The sequence below is a fragment of the Nyctereutes procyonoides genome, unplaced genomic scaffold (genome assembly GCF_905146905.1).
Source record: "Nyctereutes procyonoides isolate TBG_1078 unplaced genomic scaffold, NYPRO_anot_genome, whole genome shotgun sequence".
In the NCBI taxonomy this organism is placed as follows: domain Eukaryota; kingdom Metazoa; phylum Chordata; class Mammalia; order Carnivora; family Canidae; genus Nyctereutes; species Nyctereutes procyonoides.
This window is the reverse complement of record NW_026575130.1, coordinates 6,376,707-6,397,511: the sequence shown is the minus strand read 5'-3', so window position 1 is coordinate 6,397,511 and position 20,805 is coordinate 6,376,707. Positions and strand designations below refer to the sequence as shown.

Here is a 20,805-nt window from a genome sequence, read left to right as displayed (position 1 = left end):
AAGATAAGATTCTTGATGTCAAATTTGGTGAAAAATTGCATGATAAAGTCCAGTAACCTCTTATGCTTCATAACTTAATATATTTCTGGAAAAACATTAAATAGCTCAACTCATTAGAATCCATCAACATTTAAATCCTCATCACTTTCTAAATGTCTGCATTTACCATCAAATTTAATTAAGCTCACTATCAATTAATCCTTCCTGCTGATAGGCCAGATTAAAAAAATTTTGTGGGATCCCTGGGTGGCGCAGCGGTTTGGCGCCTGCCTTTGGGCCAGGGCGCGATCCTGGAGACCCGGGATCGAGTCCCACATAGGGCTCCCGGTGCATGGAGCCTGCTTCTCCCTCTGCCTGTGTCTCTGCCTCTCTCTCTCTGTGTGACTATCATAAATTAAAAAAAAAAAAAAATTCTGATTATTTTAAAAATTTGAGAAAACACAAAGAAAAAAATTCCCCCAAATCCACATTCTTTTTTTTTTTCTTCACATTCTTGATATAACTATGATTGTTATTTACCAAATAGCTCTTATTTTCCCCTAGGAATATATGTAAGAAAGAATGTCTATGTATTTAAGAATGTATATGCTTTGTTTTAAACATGATTTGGAACACACATTATATATAATTTTCTATCCTAATTTCTTTCATACATTATTCTGCAGCATTTTGCCATGCTATTAGTTTTTTTCAAAATAGATTTCAAATGGTTATATAATAAGACCAAACCAGCAAATTTAACCATCCTTCAATTATTGAACATTAAGTTTGCTTCTGGCTCTTGACATATTTCCAAACGATTTTTCAGAATGAGTTTCACTATCCCCAGTTCAGGAGAATACTATTTCACTGTCTACTTGCAAAAACTGAAAATTTCATTTGTAAATTTTGGTCAACCTGACAAACAACAACTTTTCTTTGTGTTTGATTTGCATTGTTTTGATTAGTGAGGTCAAGTTTTAAATGTTTTAATCATTTGTACTGATTCTGAGGATCGTTCATATCCTCAACAGAGTTCAGATCTACTTTTTTTTTTTTTAAGATTTATTTATTCATGATGGAGAGAGAGAGAGAGAGGCAGGCAGAGACACAGGCAGAGGGAGAAGCAGGCTCCATGCCAGGAGCCCGACGCAGAACTCGATCCTGGGACTCCAGGACCACGCCCTGGACCAAGGGCAGGCACTAAACCGCTGAGCCACCCAGGGATCCCCCCAGATCTACTTTTAATAGAAGCTTATACGAATGCCTAAAGCAAAAAGTATCCATCAAGTGTCCATAGTTGCATTAATTGTGGTGTCACAAATGCAATTGTGAAAAATAATAGAGAAATCACCACATATATCCTTTACCCAGTTTTCCTCAATGGTAATATCTTGCAAAACTGTAACGTAATATCACAAATAGAAAACTGACATTGACACAGCCAGGACACTGGTTTTCCATCACAAGGATCCATTCCCTCCTCGGAACCCCTGGCAACCACATAAGCTGTTCTCTGTTCCCATAATTTTGTCATTTATAGAATGTTATATAAATGGAATTATACAATATGCAAGCTTTTGAGACTGGCTTTTCAATTCCATATAAACTGCAGATTCATTTAATTTGCGTGTATCCATTTAATATAGCATGTTCCTTTTTCTTGCTGAGTAGTATTCCACAGCTTTCTTTAGAGCTTTATAGTTGAAGTTTTAAAGATTATTTCACAAATATATTTGCTTGATTTTAGGGGCTGAAAGAGGGATAGAGAAAATGAGTGGGCAATATCAGACAGGAAGATAAACCATGAGAGACTCCTAACTCTGGGAAGCGAACAAGGGGCAGTGGAAAGGGAGGCGGGCAGGGGGATGGGGTGACTGGGTGACCGGCACTGAGGGGGGCACTTGACCGGATGAGCACTGAGTGATATGCTATACGTTGGCAAATCGAACTCCAATAAAAAAATACAAAAAAAAGAAAAAGAAAAGAAAAGAAAATATAGTTGCTATTGTGGGAGTCATTTAGTCATTCCACTAACAATCACTGGCTGCAGCCTACTGGGCCAAATACATACTTACGCACTTAATTACAAAAACGACTAAGACCCGAATAAGGTCAAAATTATTGAGGTAGCAGTCCTAAAATCGAAACCCAGGTCGGCCTGGATTTCAGGAAACAAGTAAATGAATAGCTCAAAGAACATTTTTTTTTCATCAATAACAATTTTCTAAAATGTAACAATTTTCATAGGGTAAATGAATGCAGGCTTAAAAATAGGTTTTTTTTTTAAGGCATTTTTATCCAAAGGACGAGGTTTTTATTAAACCACGCCTTATACCCGATTTCCCCACCCCTAAATTCGATTGTAAGGCCAACCACCACGTCTCTCTCCACCTACTAGAGTTCCCGGCCGCACGCTTGGGTCCTCAACGCGGGTGCCCCTGAGAAACCCGGGCCCTCTTACTGCTTCTGGACAACCCCCCACCCCGAAATTATTTGAAGATTTGATTTTAAACATAACAAAAAGAGGCCAGTAGGTCGCCATTAAAAAGTCTCTCTAAAATATTCAACAGTACGGAGGGAGAAAAGCAAACTAGAGACCAGACGAGAAAGAAATTCTCGGTGGGTCCAAAACGTCAATCAGCCCCCGGACTGCCACTCACGGTGCCGTGTTAACAAGACCCGGGCACACGCCCCACGGAGAAGCGCCCGTCCTCACACCCGACGACTCCTGGCCTTGGGCTCCAGGCGAGCTGCTCACAAGGCTTGGTGCAAAGTTCGAAGGCTGAGCCCTAACCGTCGCGACACAAAACGTTCAGGACCTAGAGGCGGGAAAAGCGAGGAGGAAGAGATTTCTAGTCAGGTCAAGGTCCAACGAAACAAAACACCCCCCACAAAACACCCCCCCACCCGGGAACTGAACCCGCCGCAGGGCCGGAGCCGCGGACACTGGCGCTTGGGGAAGTGACGTAAGCACCGGTGGCCGGAGGAGGCGGGGCCGCAGAGGGCGGGCGCCCTATTAGGGCCCGGGAGCGGCCGGGGGTGTGGCAGCGTCGGCCGCGAGGCGCCGGCCCGGGCGCGCGGGAGGGCGGGGCCTGAGCGCGCCGGTCGCGCGGACTGGCTTCCCTCCGCGGCTGGAGGCGGTCCCTTGTGCTAGGCTGGGGTCCCGAGGCGGGCAGGGGGCCATGCGGACGGCCGGGGAGTCCAAAGCCCTGAGCCTGACACTCCTCCGTCGAGCGGCGGCGGCTTGGTGGCCGCTGGAGTAGCCGCTGCCTTTGTTCCGAGCGCCCAGCCCTCCCGTCACCCCGGCCCCTCACGCCGCCGCGCTCCGGCTGGCCCGCCCTTGGTCCCCGAAGCCTCATTCGGCCCGTGCCGCGCGGATGCGGCTGCCGGGCCTGAGTGCGGGCTTTGAGCGGGAGGAGGAGCAGCAGCGGCGGCGCCTGGGCGGCATGCGATGGGGAACTGCTGCTGGACGCAGTGCTTCGGGCTCCTCCGCAAGGAAGCGGGGCGGCTGCAACGTGTAGGAGGCGGTGGAGGGTAAGCCCGCTGGGGGGAAGGGCCGGGCTCCAGCCAGCAGGGGGCTCCCGTTCGGCCCCCTGCGGGGAACGCCGTTCACTGCCTCGGCTGCAACCGCTTGGCGTAGGCCGGGAGCCCCTCTGCCCTCGCGACTTGCCGGGCGTCGAGCAGGTGGTCGGAGGGGAGGCCCTGAGCCAGAGGGGCCGCCCAGGGCAAGAGCGGGAGAAGGCGGCGGGTGTCGCTCTTGCCGCCGCCAGCGAGGCTCCCTCGGGTCGCGCGGTCACACGGGGTAGAGCCCTGAAGGGCATCATCTCCGGGAAGCCCGAGGCCCCTTCTCACGAAGGGGCAGTGGGACCGGCAGCACAACGACCCGGACACACCCTGCGTCGCGCTGGGGCTTGATGCCAGAGGTGGCAGCTCCGTATTTGATCCTCCCTTTGGCTCTGACAGAGCCACTGAGAACCTGGCCCCAGAAAGTTAGGTACCACAGAGGGAATTTGAGTAACAAAAGTCATCTGGATGCTGTAGTACAGTAAGGTTCGGGACACTGAGTTAACTCTTTGACGTGGACGAAGACTTGACGAATTGCAAGGTTTCCAGTGGGCAGTCGCATTCTTGGTACTGATAACCAGAGAAGCAGGGCGTAGCTTTTCCGTATTAGGTTTTTGGGTTTTTTGTTTGTTTGTTTGTTTTTTGTTATTTCCAGAGAAATGCTGTGCTGTGATGGCTACCCATAAGCTCTGTAATAATAGAGACGTAAAATTAATAATAATAATAATAATAATAATAATAGAGGAGTAAGTCTTTCTGAACCTTACTTCGCTTGATTAAAACTGGCATGTGTAAAACTGACCTGCATAGGTTTCTCTACCCACAGCATCCATAGGATAATAGAATTTCATGATATTCCGGGTTTTGTGGGGTTTGTTTGTTTGTTTCTTAGGGTATTGAAAAAAATTAGAACAGATTCCTTTGAAGCTGGCTTTGTTGTTGTGAAATGTTTCCCAGAAATTCAGACTTTGAATCAAAAACCGGAAGCAAACCGCTTTATGTGAGGAGTAAGACTTTTTTGCACTTTATGGAACAGATTGCCGAGTTTTCAGGATCTGTCTCATTTTAAACCACGTTAATAGGCAATAAGGCGTTCTGAATACACAAAGTGAAGCTACACGATTTATAATTTGGATCTTACATGTGATTCACTGATTTTAGTTCATTGATTGCGTTCATGGAGTCACCTCTCTGATACAAAGTAGCCAAGATTATAGACTAAGTATCCCTGAATGGAAAAATAAGGAGTTAAAAATTTTGTGCCTGGTTTAATATTTTGATTTCCCTGACTTGAGAGCTATTATTGTCAAAGGGGAACATGACAGCTGTTTTTATCATGTCAGAGAATCGTCTAATTTATTTCTGATTTTTGTGTGCAGGTGTACCTGTGTAGTCAAGCGTGCATAAATTTGTTTGCCTAAGGACTAAATACCACAAAGTCTCTGGCTTTGTTAAGATTTTATTTGTAGTTCTGTTGTAGCGTGTTAAATCCCAATTGTAGAAATGGGGTCTTACACTCTAATTGGGTAAGCAAAAATCGTTTGTATTTGATTTTGAACTACAGTGTGGTATCTGGGATTTTTGTTTTGTTCTTTCATTGTGATTTTACAAACTAATTATGTTTTCCTTAGAGGGTAGTGTTAAAATTGTGGATTTTACTCCCTGAGCAGGTGAGCTTGGCAGCATAGGGAAGGGGCTGAGAGAAATCAGTGGATTAGTGTGTTAATTGTCTGTAGATATGTCAAAAACACAATAGTTGGATCTCTATTCTTTTGTTATGGACAAAATGTAAACAAACCAACCTTGTTGAAACAATGAACATCTGGGGGTGTGGACACTGTCATCTAAAACCATATTTTGGTGATATTGGTACTGTTTGTTTCAGTTCATAAACAGAAGTTTAGGCAGTTCACTTACTTGAATATTCTGAATAACTTACTGTTTTACATTAATTTTCACATTATTTTAAGAGCCTCCAGTAAGCATGCAAGGACAGGTAGATATAGTTAATTTTTATTTACAGAATAAAGTTAAACTTTGCCTCTCTGCCTCTCATTTTAGTTGTTTTTCTGTTTTCTTAATCACCTGGTAATTCGGATTTTCTTTTAGGTTTAGGTCTAAACAGTTAAGTAGTCGTTCGTCTAAGGGCAGAAAATTTAGGGATGATCACAAAGACTTCATCTGATTTATATTTGTCACTGTAATGGCCACAGGTAGAATAATCCTGGGCTTTCTTAGACTGTTTTAAGCTGGACATCACAAGAATGATGAATCTATGAATCTATGATCTAGAGCCTTAGCCTGATAGATTTCTCGAGGGCATCTCAAAAGTCAGATCACTCAGTTTTCACTATCCAGTTTCAAAACCAGAATTACTAATGTTTTAGTTTATAAGGTATTAGAGAATTCTGGGTTTTACATTCTAGAATATCTGTCACTAGTCATATTAATATGAGAATAGAGATATGTCAGGAACCTTGCTACTAATAAAATTATTTGGTGATTAAAGCAAAGAGAGTTAAATATCTTTAAGGAATAAAATTTAGAAGTCCTAATGAGTCATCCTTTTTCACTATAGGGAGTTTTGTTTACCAACACATTTTTAGAGGGCTCCACCTGCTGGTCGGTTCTTAGGTAGTATAGAAATCTTTTGTATAGATATTTTTGGTGTTAGTTTTTTCTCAAACTGAAGACTCATTTATGTTTTGTTGTGTTGTATTTTAATTATCATTTTTATCTTGCCGTATAATTCCACACAGTGGTTCCAGTTAAGATGTGCTATAGTTTTATATAAAAGTATGGTCATGTGTTTTATCCTTGATATATAACATTTGTTGGCTTTTAGGCTCCTGCGGCAACTTGCCTTCAGACAAAGTTTACAGTGATTTTTCATTTTCTTTCCTGGTTAAAAAAAAAAAATATATATATATATATATATATATATATATATATATATATATATATATATATTAGTAATAGCTGCCAGCATTCAGTTACTTCCTATGCAGGCTCTGTTATAGGTACTTTACGTTATCTCCTTTATTCCTCACCACAATCCTGTGAGGAAGATAAGTACTATTATATACATTACAGATTGAAAACTGAAGCGTGGAAAGTTTAACTTCCTCAGGATAGCTGAACTGGGATTGAGCTCTGAATTCAGAGCCTTTATCCTTAAACACTAATAGCTCATGGCTTTTTATTTTGTAGGTAATATATGCATACATCTGAAAAACTTGACAATTCTGTGGGATAAAACTATTCTTTTCTTGAAACTATGGACTTGACCTCTGCCACATCATTTTTAGTATTTTCCTGTGTCTGTCCTGACCTTACTCCGTTTGCCTATTGAATACGAAATTATTCTTTGTCTCTTCTTTGCTTTAGTTAGTTCCCTTCACACATATACCCACCCCTGAAGAAATCTCATCCATTCCTATGATTTCAACCACCACAACTTCCAAATATGACGTTCTCTGAACAGATCTCTTTTCAAAGGTTCAATACCATATATTCAGTTGCCTACTGAAGGGATACACTAGGATATATGAAGCCTCCTCAGATTGGCCTATCTCAAATATCTGATATCTGTGTTCCAACAAATATCTAGAATAGATAGTTCTTTCCCTCAAAATTTCTTTTTCCTATGTTCTGTGTATTCTCTCATTCCCTTAACAGTTACATTTATGGTTTTCCAAGCTACAAACTCAACTTCATAGTCCTCTACCTCTTTCTCATCAACTAAGTTAGTCTCTCCTTAATACATACTGAAGCCATCCATTTCCTTTGTTGGTACTTGTGTCTTAAACTTTGTCTTTCAAGTCAAATCTCCCCTTCTTGGGATCCCTGGGTGGCGCAGCGGTTTGGCGCCTGCCTTTGGCCCAGGGCGCGATCCTGGAGACCCGGGATCGAATCCCACGTCGGGCTCCCGGCGCATGGAGCCTGCTTCTCCCTCTGCCTGTGTCTCTTCCTCTCTCTCTCTCTCTCTGTGACTATCATAAATTAAAAAAAAAAAAAATTCTCCCCTTCTTCTCGACTGTGCTTCCCTCTTGTATCTCTCATACTTCAGTCCCATCTTCCCTTCCTGTTATTGAAGCTAGGCTTTCTAAAACCCATACTAGATCATACCATGCCCTTACTTAACCACATTCTCTGTGTCCTTTTTCCTATAGCTAACTTGCTCAGGCTTTTTCCCTTCTATGACAGATGATGAGTTGCATGGCATTCAGATGTGTGACATAATATCCATTTGTATGCTCAGGATTTTATGCAGTTTCCTTGTTTGGGGATAAAGAGTGTAAGCTCACTCTTTGTTCTCCAATTCAGAAAATAATGTCAGAATACAAATCAGTGAGAATAACATTAAAAGGAAAACAATTAATCTATTCTAATTTCAAAAAACTAAAACTCATTCATAAACCTTCATATCTTAACTTTTTTGATAAATGATAACCTTCCATTCATTGAGAGTAATATCAAATTTAAACTCCTGACAAGGGTGCGTGTGTTGCTTAGTGCATATGTGTTTGAGACTTGATTTTGGCTCAGGTCGTGTTCTCAGGGTTGTGGGATCAAGCCCCATCAGATTATCTCTTCCTCTCAATTTATCCCTCCTATCCACAGCATGTGTGCTCTCTCACTCTCAATAAATAAACAAACCAACTCCCAACCAGATAACCTAATCTTAGTCTATTATACCAGCCTAATTGTGTTTTCTAATGATATTTTTCCTAGAATATACCGTTAAAATTGTAGATTTTACTTCTACTCACATGAGCTTGGCAGCATAGGCAGGGAAAATCAGTGAAAGTATTCTCTGCCATTCTTTCACTTGCCACATCCCCAGTATACTATATACTAGGTAGACCGTATGCATTCTTGTTTTCCTGAAATACAGTGTTTTCTCATCCTTGCCTTTGTGTGCAATATTTCTTCCTTTCCTGTTGTTGGTGAGCTTTTACTTATCCTTAAGTATTGCTTTTTCTGTGAAACCTGCTCCAGCCCCCTGAGACAATATAGTCTCCCTGAGGAAATAGTATTTTCTATGGGCTTAAATCTGCTTTATGACAGGGATTGGCAAGCTTTTCCTGTAAAGTGACAGATAATATATATTTTAGGCTTTGCAGGCTTTCTTGAAACTACTCAACTTTGTTGTATTAGCACAGAAACATAGACAATATGTAAACAAATACATGTGACTGTGTTACAATAAAACTTCACCTTTCAGAAACAGGCATTGGACCAGATTTGGCCCAATGGACCACAGTTTGCTGATTTTTAGCATCTCCCATGATATGGGTTGAGAGCTCCTCAAGGTCAGGGACTCTATCTTTATCTCTCTCTATTCTCAGTGTCTTGTGTTTGTTGAATGGATAGCCAGAGTATTATTTTTGAACTTTTGAGATATAGAACACAGTATTCTCTTATCCTTCTTTTTCTTTTAGGCAATTGACTTTGGCAACAACATCATTCATTCACAGAATTAAAAATATATCCTACCAGTTTTATGTTGATTTAGTTAAAAAAAAAAAAAACGACCGTATAGAGTACCAATGAGAATTTAATATTTTATCATTATATGTGTTGCTAAAATGATAATCAATAGTGTCATTATTGAGAGATTTAGTTTGGTTTTCTGCGTGTTTGCCAGCTTTGAAAATACATATAAGATATTTCTCTTGAAATTTCAGAAATTAGGAAGGAAAACAGTAAATTTAAATGGATATGAATTTCTGAATATTCTGTATTTTATCTTAAAGACTCCCCCAGAGCTCTGTTCTGAGCCTCACTCTGTTCTTCCTTAATGTATTTTTTCTTCTTTAATGTACTTTTTCTGTGTGATGGCATGAAAACACATGGCTTTACCTATTATGTGCATACCAATGAGCCTGGTCAACTCAGTGTTAGCTCTGAAATATCTTATTGCCCACTCAGTATTTCCATTTGAGTATCAAACATACTTCAAATTTCAGTTCGTAAAGCTGAGCTCATCTTTCTTTCCTTCCTAGCCGTTTCCTCATTTTTTTCTTTTTTAAAGCCCCAACCATTTCTGCTACTTTGTGTGCTACCTTGTGAGTGGCAAACAATGAATAGTCACCTAAGCCATGAGAATCATGTTAAACTCCTCCCTTTCAATTACGCTACAAATCCAGGTTGCCAAATCCTGTAGATTATACCTTCTGAATGGCCCCTACCTACAGCCTTCCAACTTCTACATCATCGTTGCCTTTGTACAGATGCTTCCGTCTTCTAAATTTGTAGTTCTTTCTCTGGCTGATACCTTTTTGAGTTTATGTCTCTCTAATTTGAAAACCTAAAAGAAAGAAACATAAACTTACTTAGACTCTTGCATCTTCTCTAGCTACTACCCCATTTCCTGTCCTTTCCCTTTAACAACCTAAAAAATTCTTGATATCCATTTCCTCACTTCTCACTCAGTTTGCAAGACAGCTAAAATTCATTCTCCCAGCCACTGCTGCCTTTGTTGCGCTCCACCTGCATAACATCAAAACAGCCATCACAATCCAGTAGGTATTAGTAATCCTTACTGTACTTGATCTTTTAGCTGCATTTGATGTTGTTGGCTCCTCCCTTAGCTCCTGTAATTTCCCACTCACCATATTTTATATCTGCCTCCCTGGGTAGTGCAATTTAAATTGATCTATCTTCCCTATCTCTTATGAATGTCCATTTTCCTCGCTTCAGTCATTAAATGTTGGAGTCCTTCAGAACTGAACTAAAAACAAAACAAAACTGAACTAGATTCTTCTCCTACTGTACTTTTCTTAAAGCATTGGATACATGTAGTCACTAATCTAGGAGCATCTTTGTGTTCTCCATCATCCCACATTTCTTAGTCAATCGTCATAACTAGATTTTTTTTGGTAACTCATAGTTTTTCAGCCTACCCATTTCTCTCACTACTGCTCCCTTGTCCCAAGCTGTCCTCATTTCTTGCCTAGATTTCCAATACTCTGTGTTAAAGTAATACTATTCCTCATTCACCAATTTCTGACACTGCTTTAAGCTCTCATAGCACTTACCACTCCATGAGTTTGTAAAATCTGAATATTTGTTTGTTTGTTGTCTGTTCCCCTTTAATGAAGTATAAATTTTATGAGGTCGGAGACTTCTATTTATTTATTTCTATATATGCAGTATAGCAACAGTGGTTGCCTCATATTAGGCACTCAATAAATATTTCTTGACTGAGTGGGTAGATTACCTTTGGATCCATCCACCCACATCTATTTCTGACCTTTATCAGTTGATCATATATTTTGGAGTCAGAGTAATCATAAGTGCAAATCTGTAATACAAACACAGTTTAAAATTCTTCAGTGGCTTCTTGTACTTGTGGGATAAACACTAAAATCTTTAATGTAGGTTTCAAGGCTTTACATTATCTATTCTTTGCCTTCCTTTTTTGGGGGGGGGGTGGGGACCTCACCTGTGTTATACTCTACCTTGAATCCATTTCTTTCCTTTTTACTTAGGTAACTCCTGCTCATCTTATAGATGCCAGGTGAAGGATTATTTCCCACAGAAGGCTTCCTAAACCACCTTCTACTCTTAGGGGATAAGTCATCATACCATCATTGAATCATCTTCCTTTTCTTCTGAGCACTTCTTCAGGCTTTTATTATACCTGACATAGTGTAATTATTTGGTTAATATCTGTTTTCTGCTTTCAACGTAAAGGAAGAAGTCCATGACTTTTTTTTTTTTTTTTGCTGACCATTGAATACTCAGCTCCAAGTTATATGCGTAGTATGTCCTATGTAGGCAATAAATACTTGATCACAGAATGAGTATGCTTCTTAAATGTATCTTACTCTTTTCATTCCCCCTTGCCTTTGGTACCTGCTACTCCCTGAAGCATTCTTTTTTACTACTTGGCCTGGCTAATTCCCCTTCCAGCTGATTTTTGATGCCCTTCATCTGAACATGTGCCATTCAAAGCACAGTGGTTGTTAATTTACCTCTGCATCCATCCCATTAGATCCTAAGCCTCTTGGATACATGGCTCTATTTTTATTCAGTTTTGTATTTTAACAAAAAGCTATGCCTGTCATTCAGTAATCCAGGGAACTTCAGTTAGAATTAGAAAGTTCAATATCATAGATATATAAGTAGCAACAATTTCTAAAAGAAGGTAGTCAACAATTTCAGATGCTGCACACAGATTACAAAGGATGAATGAGAAAGAAGCAAAAGACCTCTAAAGTCCTTTCTAGTTACTAGTTTCCTCTAAATCAAGCCCCTAATAAACAGCAGTGACCTTCATACCATGCATCCTTTTTGACCATAATACTATGAACCTAGAACTCAACCACAAGGAAAAGTTTGGAAAGACCACAAATACATGAAGGTTAAATAACATGCTACTACACAATGAATGAGTGAAGCAAACAATCAAAGAAGAAATAAAAAATTTCATGGAAACAAATGAAAATGAAAACATGATAGTTCAAAACCTCTGAGATGGAGCAAAAGCAGTTCTAGAAGGAAGTTTATAGCAATGCAGGCCTACCTCAAGAAGCAAGAAAAATTTCAAACAACGTAACCTTGCACCTAAAGGAGCTAGCAAAAGAACAACAAACAAAACCCAAAACCAGCACAAGGAAGGATTAACAAAGATTAAAGCAGAAATAAATGATATATAAACTTCAACAACAACAATAGAACAGATTACTGAAACCAGGAGGTGGTTCTTTGAAAAAAAAAATCAACAAAATCGATAAGCCTTTAGCTAGACTTATCAAGAAAAAACAGGATTCAAGCAAAATTGCAAATGAGAGAGGAGAATTAATAGAAATACAACTGTAAGAGAATATTATGAAAAATTATATGCCAACAAATTGGACAACCCAGAAGAAATGGATAAATTTCCAGAAACATATAACCTACCAAAGCTGAAGCAGGAAGAAATAGAGAATTTAAATGGACTGATTATCAGCAAAGAAATCACTCAGTAATAGAACTCCAAACAAACAAAAGTCCAGGACCAGATGGTTTCACAGGGGAATTCTACCAAACATTTAAAGAAGAGGTAATACCTCTTCTCAAACTTGTCCAAAAAAATAGGAAGGAAAACTTCCAAATTTATTCTATGAGGCCAGCATTAACCTGATATCAAAACCAGATAAAGACATGACCAAAGGGGCACCTGGGTGGCTCTGTGATTGAGCATCTGCCTTTGGCTAAGGTTATGATTCCCAGGTCCTAGGAGCCTGCTTCTCCCTCTGCCTATGTCTCTGCCTCTCTCCCCCCCACCCCCATCTCTCATGAATAAATAAAATCTTAAAAAAAAGAGAGAGAGAGAACTACAGGCCAGTATCTCTGATGAACACAGCTGCAAAAACCCTCAACAAAATATTAGCAAACCAAATTCAACAATTCATTAAAAAAATCATTCACCACAATCAAGTGGCATTTATACGTGCATTGCAAGAGTGGTTCAGTATTCACAAGTCAATCAGTGTGATACATCACCTCAAGAAAAGAAAGTATAAAAACAATATGGTAATTTCAATAGATGCAGAAAAGACATTTCACAAAGTACAGCATCCATTCATGATTTAAAAAAAAAAAACTTTAGCAAAGTAGATTTAGAAGAAACATACCTCAACATGGTAAAGATCATATATGAAAAACCCACACCAAACGACATACCTGTTGGAGGGAGACTGACTTTTCCCCTAAGGTCAGGAAGAAGCTAAGGATATCCACTCTCACCACTTTTATTCAACATAGTCCTGGAAGTCATAGCCACAGAAATCAGACAAGAAGAAGAAATAAAAAGACTTCAGATCAGTAAAGAAGTAAAACTTTCACTATTTGCAGATGGCATGATACTATATATAGACTCTATCAAAAAACTGCTAGAACTAAAAATCGAATCCAATAGAAAGTCTTAGAATACAAAATCAATATACAGAAATCTGTTGCATTTCTTTTTTTAAAAAAGATTTATTTATTTATTCATGAGAGACAGAGAGAGAGAGAGGCAGAGACACAGGCAGAGGGAGAAGCAGGCTCTTTGCAGGAGCCCAATGGCAGGACTCAATCCCGGGTCCTGGGATCACGACCTGAGCCAAAGGCAGGCGCCCAACCGCTGAGCCACCCAGGCATCCCTGTTACATTTCTATATACTAATAATGAAGCAGCAGAGAAATTAAGAAAACAATCCCATTTACAGTTACACCAAAAAGAATAAGATAATCTAGGAATAAACCTAATCAAAGAGATGAAAGACCTGTACTCTAAAAACTATAAAACATTGATCAAAAGAAATTCACGAAAATCCAAAAAAGTGGAAAGACATTCTATGCTCATGGATTGGAAAAATATTGTTAAAATATCTATACTACCCAAAGCAATGTACACATCTGATGCAATTGCTATCAAAATACCAACAGCATGTTTCACAGAACTGGAGCAAATAATTCTAAAATTTGTATGGAACCACAAAAGACCCAAATAGCCAAAGCAACCTGGAAAAAGAAAAGCAAAGCTGGAGGCATCATAATTCCAGACCTCATGTTATATTACAAAGCTGTAGTAATCAAAACAGCAGGGTACTGGCCCAAAAATAGACACATAGATCAATGAAACAGAATAGAAAATCTAGAAATAAACCCATAACTGTATGGTCAATTAATCTTCAACAAAACAGGAAAGAATATCCAATGGTAAAAAAAGACAATGTCATCAACACATAGCATTGGGAAAACTGGACAGCAACATGCAAAAGAATGAAACTGGACCACTTTCTTACACCAACACAAAAGTAAATTCCAAATGGATGGAAGACCTAAATGTGAGACCTGAAACCATAAAAATGGTAGGAGAGAGCACAGGCAGTAACTTCTCTGACATCAGCCATGCCATAGCAACTTCTTTCTAGATATGTCTTCTGAGGCAGGGGAAACAAAAGCAAAAAATAAAACACTGGGACTGCATCGAAATAAAAAGCTTGTGCACAGGGACGCCTGGGTGATTCTGTGGTTGAGCATCCGCCTTTGGCTCAGGTCATGATCCTGGAGTGCCAGGATCAAGTCCTTCATTGGGCTCCCTGCATGGAGCCTGCTTCTCTGCCTGTGTGTGTGTGTGTCTCTCTCTCCCTGCGTGGAGCCTGCTTCTCTCTCTGCCTATGTCTGTCTGTCTGTCTCTCTGTCTCTCATGAATAAATAATTTTTTTTAAAAAAAAAGCTTGTGCACAGCAAAGGAAATAATCAGCAGGATTGAAAGGCAACATACAGAATGGGAGAAGATATTTGCAAATGACATATCTGATATTGGGTGGTATTCAAAATATTAAAGAACTTCTAAAACTCAAGAACTCTAAAACATTCCAATTTCAACATGGTCAGAAGATATGGACATTTCTCCAAAGAAGACATACATATGGCCAAAAGACATATGAAAATATGCTCATCATTACTCATCATCGGGGAAATGCAAATCAAAGCTACAATGAGATATCACCTCACAGCTGTCAGAGTAGCTAAAATCAACAACACAAGAAGCAACATGTGTTGGTGGGGATGTAGAGAAAAAGGAATGCTCATGCACTTTTGGTGGGAATGCAAACTGTTGCAGCCACAGAGGAAAATAGTATGGAAGTTTCTCAAAAGTTAAAAATAGAACTACCCTAAAATCCAGCACTACTACCCAAAAAATACAAGAACACTAATTCAAAGGGATACATGCACCCCTATGTTTACAGCAGCATTATTTACAGTAACCAAGATATGGAAGCAGCCAAAGTGCCCATCTGTAGTTGAATGGATAAAGAAGATGTGGGGTATACAATAGAATATCATTCAGCTGTATTAAAGAATGAGATTTCTCTGGGCAGCCCCAGTGGCCCAGCAGTTTAACACCACCTTCAGCCCAGGGTGTGATCCTGGAGACCCGGGATCAAGTCCCACGTCAGGCTTCCTGCATGGAGCCTGCTTCTTCCTCTGCCTGTGTCTCTGCCTCTTTCTCTCTGTGTGTCACTCATGAATAAATAAATAAAATCTTTTAAAAAATGAGATTTTTCTATTTGCAACATATATGGGGTTAGAGAGTATAAAGCTAAGTGAAATAGAGCAGTCAGAGAAGGACAAATACCATAACATTTCAGTCATATGTGGAATTTAAGAAACAAAACAAGCAAAGGGAAAAAAAGACAAAGCAAGAAACAGACTTTTTTTTAAAAGATTTTATCTTAAAATCTTTTTTTAATAAATTAATTTTTTATTGGTGTTCAATTTACCAACATACAGAATAACACCCAGTGCTCATCCCGTCAAGTGCCCCCCTCAGTTCCCGTCACCCACTCACCCCCACCCCCCGCCCTCCTCCCCTTCCACCACCCCTAGTTCGTTTCCCAGAGTTAGGAGTCTTTATGTGCTGTCTCCCTTTCTGATATTTCCCACACATTTCTTCTCCTTCCCTTATATTCCCTTTCACTATTATTTATATTCCCCAAATGAATGAGAACATACACTGTTTCTCCTTCTCTGATTGACTAACTTCACTCAGCATAATACCCTCCAGTTCCATCCACGTGAAGCAAATGGTGGGTATTTGTCGTTTCTAATGGCTGAGTAATATTCCATTGTATACATAAACCACATCTTCTTTATCCATCCATCTTTCGATGGATACCGAGGCTCCTTCCACAGTTTGGCTATTGTGGACATGGCTGCTAGAAACATCGGGGTGCAGGTGTCCCGGTGTTTCATTGCATCTGAATCTTTGGGGTAAATCCCCAACAGTGCAATTGCTGGGTCGTAGGGCAGGTCCATTTTTAACTCTTTGAGGAACCTCCACACAGTTTTCCAGAGTGGCTGCACCAGTTCACATTCCCACCAACAGTGTAAGAGGGTTCCCTTTTCTCCTCATCCTCTCCAACATTTGTTGTTTCCTGCCTTGTTAATTTTCCCCATTCTCACTGGTGTGAGGTGGTATCTCATTGTGGTTTTGATTTGTATTTCCCTGATGGCAAGTGATGCAGAGCATTTTCTCATGTGCATGTTGGCCATGTCTATGTCTTCCTCTGTGAGATTTCTCTTCATGTCTTTTGCCCATTTCATGATTGGATTGTTTGTTTCTTTGCTGTTGAGTTTAATAAGTTCTTTATAGATTTTGGAAACTAGCCCTTTATCTGATACGTCGTTTGCAAATATCTTCTCCCATTCTGTAGGTTGTCTTTTAGTTTTGTTGACTGTATCCTTTGCTGTGCAAAAGCTTCTTATCTTAAAAAAAAAAAAAAAAGCTTCTTATCTTGATGAAGTCCCAGTAGTTCATTTTTGCTTTTGTTTCTTTTGCCTTCGTGGATGTATCTTGCAAGAAGTTACTGTGGCCAAGTTCAAAAAGGGTGTTGCCTGTGTTCTCCTCTAGGATTTTGATGGAATCTTGTCTCACATTTAGATCTTTCATCCATTTTGAGTTTATCTTTGTGTATGGGGCAAGAGAGTGGTCTAGTTTCATTCTTCTGCATGTGGTGTCCAATTTTCCCAGCACCATTTATTGAAGAGACTGTCTTTCTTCCAGTGGATAGTCTTTCCTCCTTTATCGATTATTAGTTGACCATAAAGTTCAGGGTCCACTTCTGGGTTCTCTATTCTGTTCCACTGATCTATGTGTCTGTTTTTGTGCCAGTACCACACTGTCTTGATGACCACAGCTTTGTAGTACAACCTGAAATCTGGCATTGTGATGCCCCCAGCTATGGCTTTCTTTTTAAAAATTCCCCTGGGGTCTTTTCTGATTCCACACAAATCTTAAAATAATTTGTTCTAACTCTCTGAAGAAAGTCCATGGTATTTTGATAGGGATTGCATTAAACGTGTAAATTGCCCTGGGTAACATTGACATTTTCACAATATTAATTCTGCCAATCCATGAGCATGGAATATTTTTCTATCTCTTTGTGTCTTCCTCAATTTCTTTCAGAAGTGTTCTATAGTTTTTAGGGTATAGATTCTTTACCTCTTTGGTTAGGTTTATTCCTAGGTATCTTATGCTTTTGGGTGCAATTGTAAATGGGATTGACTCCTTAGTTTCTCTTTCTTCAGTCTCATTGTTAGTGTATAGAAATGCCATTGATTTCTGGGCTTTGATTTTGTTTCCTTCCACGCTACCAAATTGCTGTATGAGTTCTAGCAATCTTGGGGTGGAGGCTTTTGGGTTTTCTATGTAGAGTATCATGTCATCGGCGAAGAGGGAGAGTTTGACTTCTTCTTTGCCAATTTGAATGCCTTTAATGTCTTTTTGTTGTCTGATTGCTGAGGCTAGGACTTCCAATACTATGTTGAATAGCAGTGGTGAGAGTGGACATCCCTGTCTTGTTCCTGATCTTAGGGGAAAGGCTCCCAGTGCTTCCCCATTGAGAATGATATTTGCTGTGGGCTTTTCGTAGATGGCTTTTAAGATGTCGAGGAAAGTTCCCTCTATCCCTACACTCTGAAGAGTTTTGATCAGGAATGGATGCTGTATTTTGTCAAATGCTTTCTCTGCATCTAATGAGAGGATCATATGGTTCTTGGTTTTTCTCTTGCTGATATGATGAATCACATTGATTGTTTTACGAGAGTTGAACCAGCCTTGTGTCCCGGGGATAAATCCTACTTGGTCATGGTGAATAATTTTCTTAATGTATTGTTGGATCCTATTGGCTAGTATCATGTTGAGAATTTTTGCATCCATGTTCATCAGGGATATTGGTCTGTAATTCTCCTTTTTGGTGCGGTCTTTGTCTGGTTTTAGAATTAAGGTGATGCTGGCCTCATAGAACGAATTTGGAAGTACTCCATCTCTTTCTATCTTTCCAAACAGCTTTAGTAGAATAGGTATGATTTCTTCTTTAAACGTTTGATAGAATTCCCCTGGGAAGCCATCTGGCCCTGGACTCTTGTGTCTTGGGAGGTTTTTGATGACTGCTTCAATTTCCTCCCTGGTTATTGACCTGTTCAGATTTTCTATTTCTTCCTGTTCCAGTTTTGGTAGTTTGTGGCTTTCCAGGAATGCGTCCATTTCTTCTAGATTGCCTAATTTATTGGCGTAGAGCTGTTCATAATATGTTTTTAAAATCGTTTGTATTTCCTTGGTGTTGGTAGTGATCTCTCCGACGTGGGACTCAATCCTGGGTCTCCAGGATCACGCCCTGAGCCAAAGGCAGACAACCGCTGAGCCACCCAGGCGTCCCAAGAAACAGACTTTTAAAGAGAACAAACTGATGGTTACCAGAGTAGAGGTGGGTGGGAGGATGGGTGACATAGGTGATGGGAATTAATAAGGGCGCTTGTCCTGATGAGCACTGGGCAATGTATGGAATTGTTGAATTACTATATTGTACATCTGAAACTACTATAACACTGTATGTTAACTATACTGGAATTAAACATTTATTTAAAAGAGCAATGACCTTTTTTTAACCCATGTTTTCTGTCTTAAACATACTTAGCAGAAAGAGTTGTCTTTCTCTTCCAAGGCATAAAATAAATTTTCTGAACATCTATTCTTCCTAAATTTGTCTTAATGAGGGAGTTAATAAACAGTAAATATTATTACTTTATTAAAATTACCTATTTTGATTCTATCCCTACTTGGAAAATCTATTGATGGATTATCCCTTGGGATTTGAATTTTTAAAAAAAAACCCATTGAAGGATTTGATAATAATTGAAAAATGATGTGTCTGTCACCTTTATTGCAATAGTTTTTGTAGGGCATCTGATTTGTAACCTTTCCAATTTTCTTGAGAAAAAAAAAAGTCTTGAGAAGCTTTTAATTTTTAATATGCTTTGGAACAATTTACCATGGTTCTTCATTATTTATTTATGATATCAAACAGAAGATGTAAGGAAAGACTTTTCTTATTTATTTTAACATATATAGGACAGTATGAAAAAAGGAGCAATATCAATGTAGGATTTCTGAAAATTTTTCAGTTATCTTTTACTTAAGTCACTTTGGTGTAAAAGAGTACCTGCTGTGCAAAATAACATGTAGAAGCGTAAAAACCTGCATTTTCAGTCTATTCCTTGAGACTGATTTTATTCTTTTTGAACAGTCATCTTGATATCTGCCTTGATAACAGTGATATGCAAGAAAGAATCTTCAACATAGCACATTTACTTTTAAACTCTTCCAAATTTTTTTAAAAGATTTATTTATTTTAGAGAGACAACATGCAGTGGGGAGGGGAGAGGGACATGGAGAGAATTTCAAGCAGACTCCCTGCTGAGTGTGGAACCTGTCACAGAACTTGATCCTACAACCCTGAGATGATGACCTGAGCCAAATCAAGAGTCAGAAGAGTCAGAAGCTTAGCCGACTAAGCCACCCAGGTGCCCCACCCTTCCAATTTTTTTTTATGTGCCACCACCATTCAGAACGTGATAGCCTGTCTTTTCTACCTCTTTAATACCCTTTACATGTTTTGAGTTAACTCTCACATTTTCAGCAGTAATAGAATGAATAAACAGAAGCTTTATTTTGTTTAGAGACATAAGGGATATAAGGATTATGTATTAAATGAATGTCCATAGATGCCTCTAGGGAGCTCTAGACTGTTATGGAAGAGCAAAAATAACCTACTACTTTCTCTAAATCATTGTTTTTGGAGACACTTTATTTCAGCAGGTCAGCTTTCACAATTAATATACCTGAATATATATGCTCTTAAATAGAATAGTGGATTGTTGTCCATATTCTTTCTAACCTCCCCTTTCCCTCCAGGGCATATGGCTGAATTCATGAAAGTTAAATGCACACATGATGTGACTTGAACCATTTTCTTTATAGCTTAGTTTTATTTTTTGTGATACTGGATTCCTAAGGACTCTTCCAGCTTCTCATACCACTTTATTTGTTTATCACTTTATCATATCATTTATTTATCACTTTATCATATCATATTTCTTTATTCTTTTCACCTCTAGCATTTAAGTCTTATGCCTTGGATTTGCCACATTTATTTTTTCTCTTGTACCTCCATTCTTGGCTCCTGCTTCTTTCATATTATATACCCATTAGGATTCTGACACTCCCCATCATGTCATTTTCCAGTCCATCCTCCACCCAGATGATTTTTATTTTGTAAATGTTTCTTTCATCTATCCATTTCTCTCACTGACTCCACTATAGTACATCCTATCATCATTTTTAAACATTATTTATGCATTCACTTTTTATGCATTTATCTCTCCTTATTTGTCTAGGAGTTACATGGTTCCTGGCACTTGCAGGAGCAAATTTTGT

At 39.3% G+C, this 20,805-nt stretch overlaps 2 protein-coding genes across 3 annotated transcripts in view; one reads left to right on the top strand and one right to left on the bottom strand.

Annotated features, from left to right (window-relative positions):
- Positions 1-2,736: 2,736 nt before the first annotated feature.
- LOC129521172 (proline-rich proteoglycan 2-like) lies at positions 2,737-3,341 on the bottom strand. Its single transcript, XM_055342446.1, has 2 exons — positions 2,903-3,341; positions 2,737-2,801 (listed from the first exon to the last, which is right to left on the bottom strand). Exons 1-2 carry the CDS (start codon positions 3,339-3,341, stop codon positions 2,737-2,739), a joined length of 504 nt encoding a protein of 167 aa, XP_055198421.1.
- The window catches only part of AP1AR (adaptor related protein complex 1 associated regulatory protein), a 42,769-nt gene continuing 25,077 nt past the window's right edge, over positions 3,114-20,805 (top strand). Inside the window, exon 1 of one of the 2 annotated variants that reach the window (XM_055342509.1) lies at positions 3,114-3,516. In XM_055342509.1, coding sequence (XP_055198484.1) covers positions 3,434-3,516 — 83 coding nt within the window. In that variant the 5' untranslated portion in view covers positions 3,114-3,433. The remainder of the gene's footprint in view (positions 3,517-20,805) is intronic. The other variant, XM_055342507.1, reaches the window with a different exon arrangement.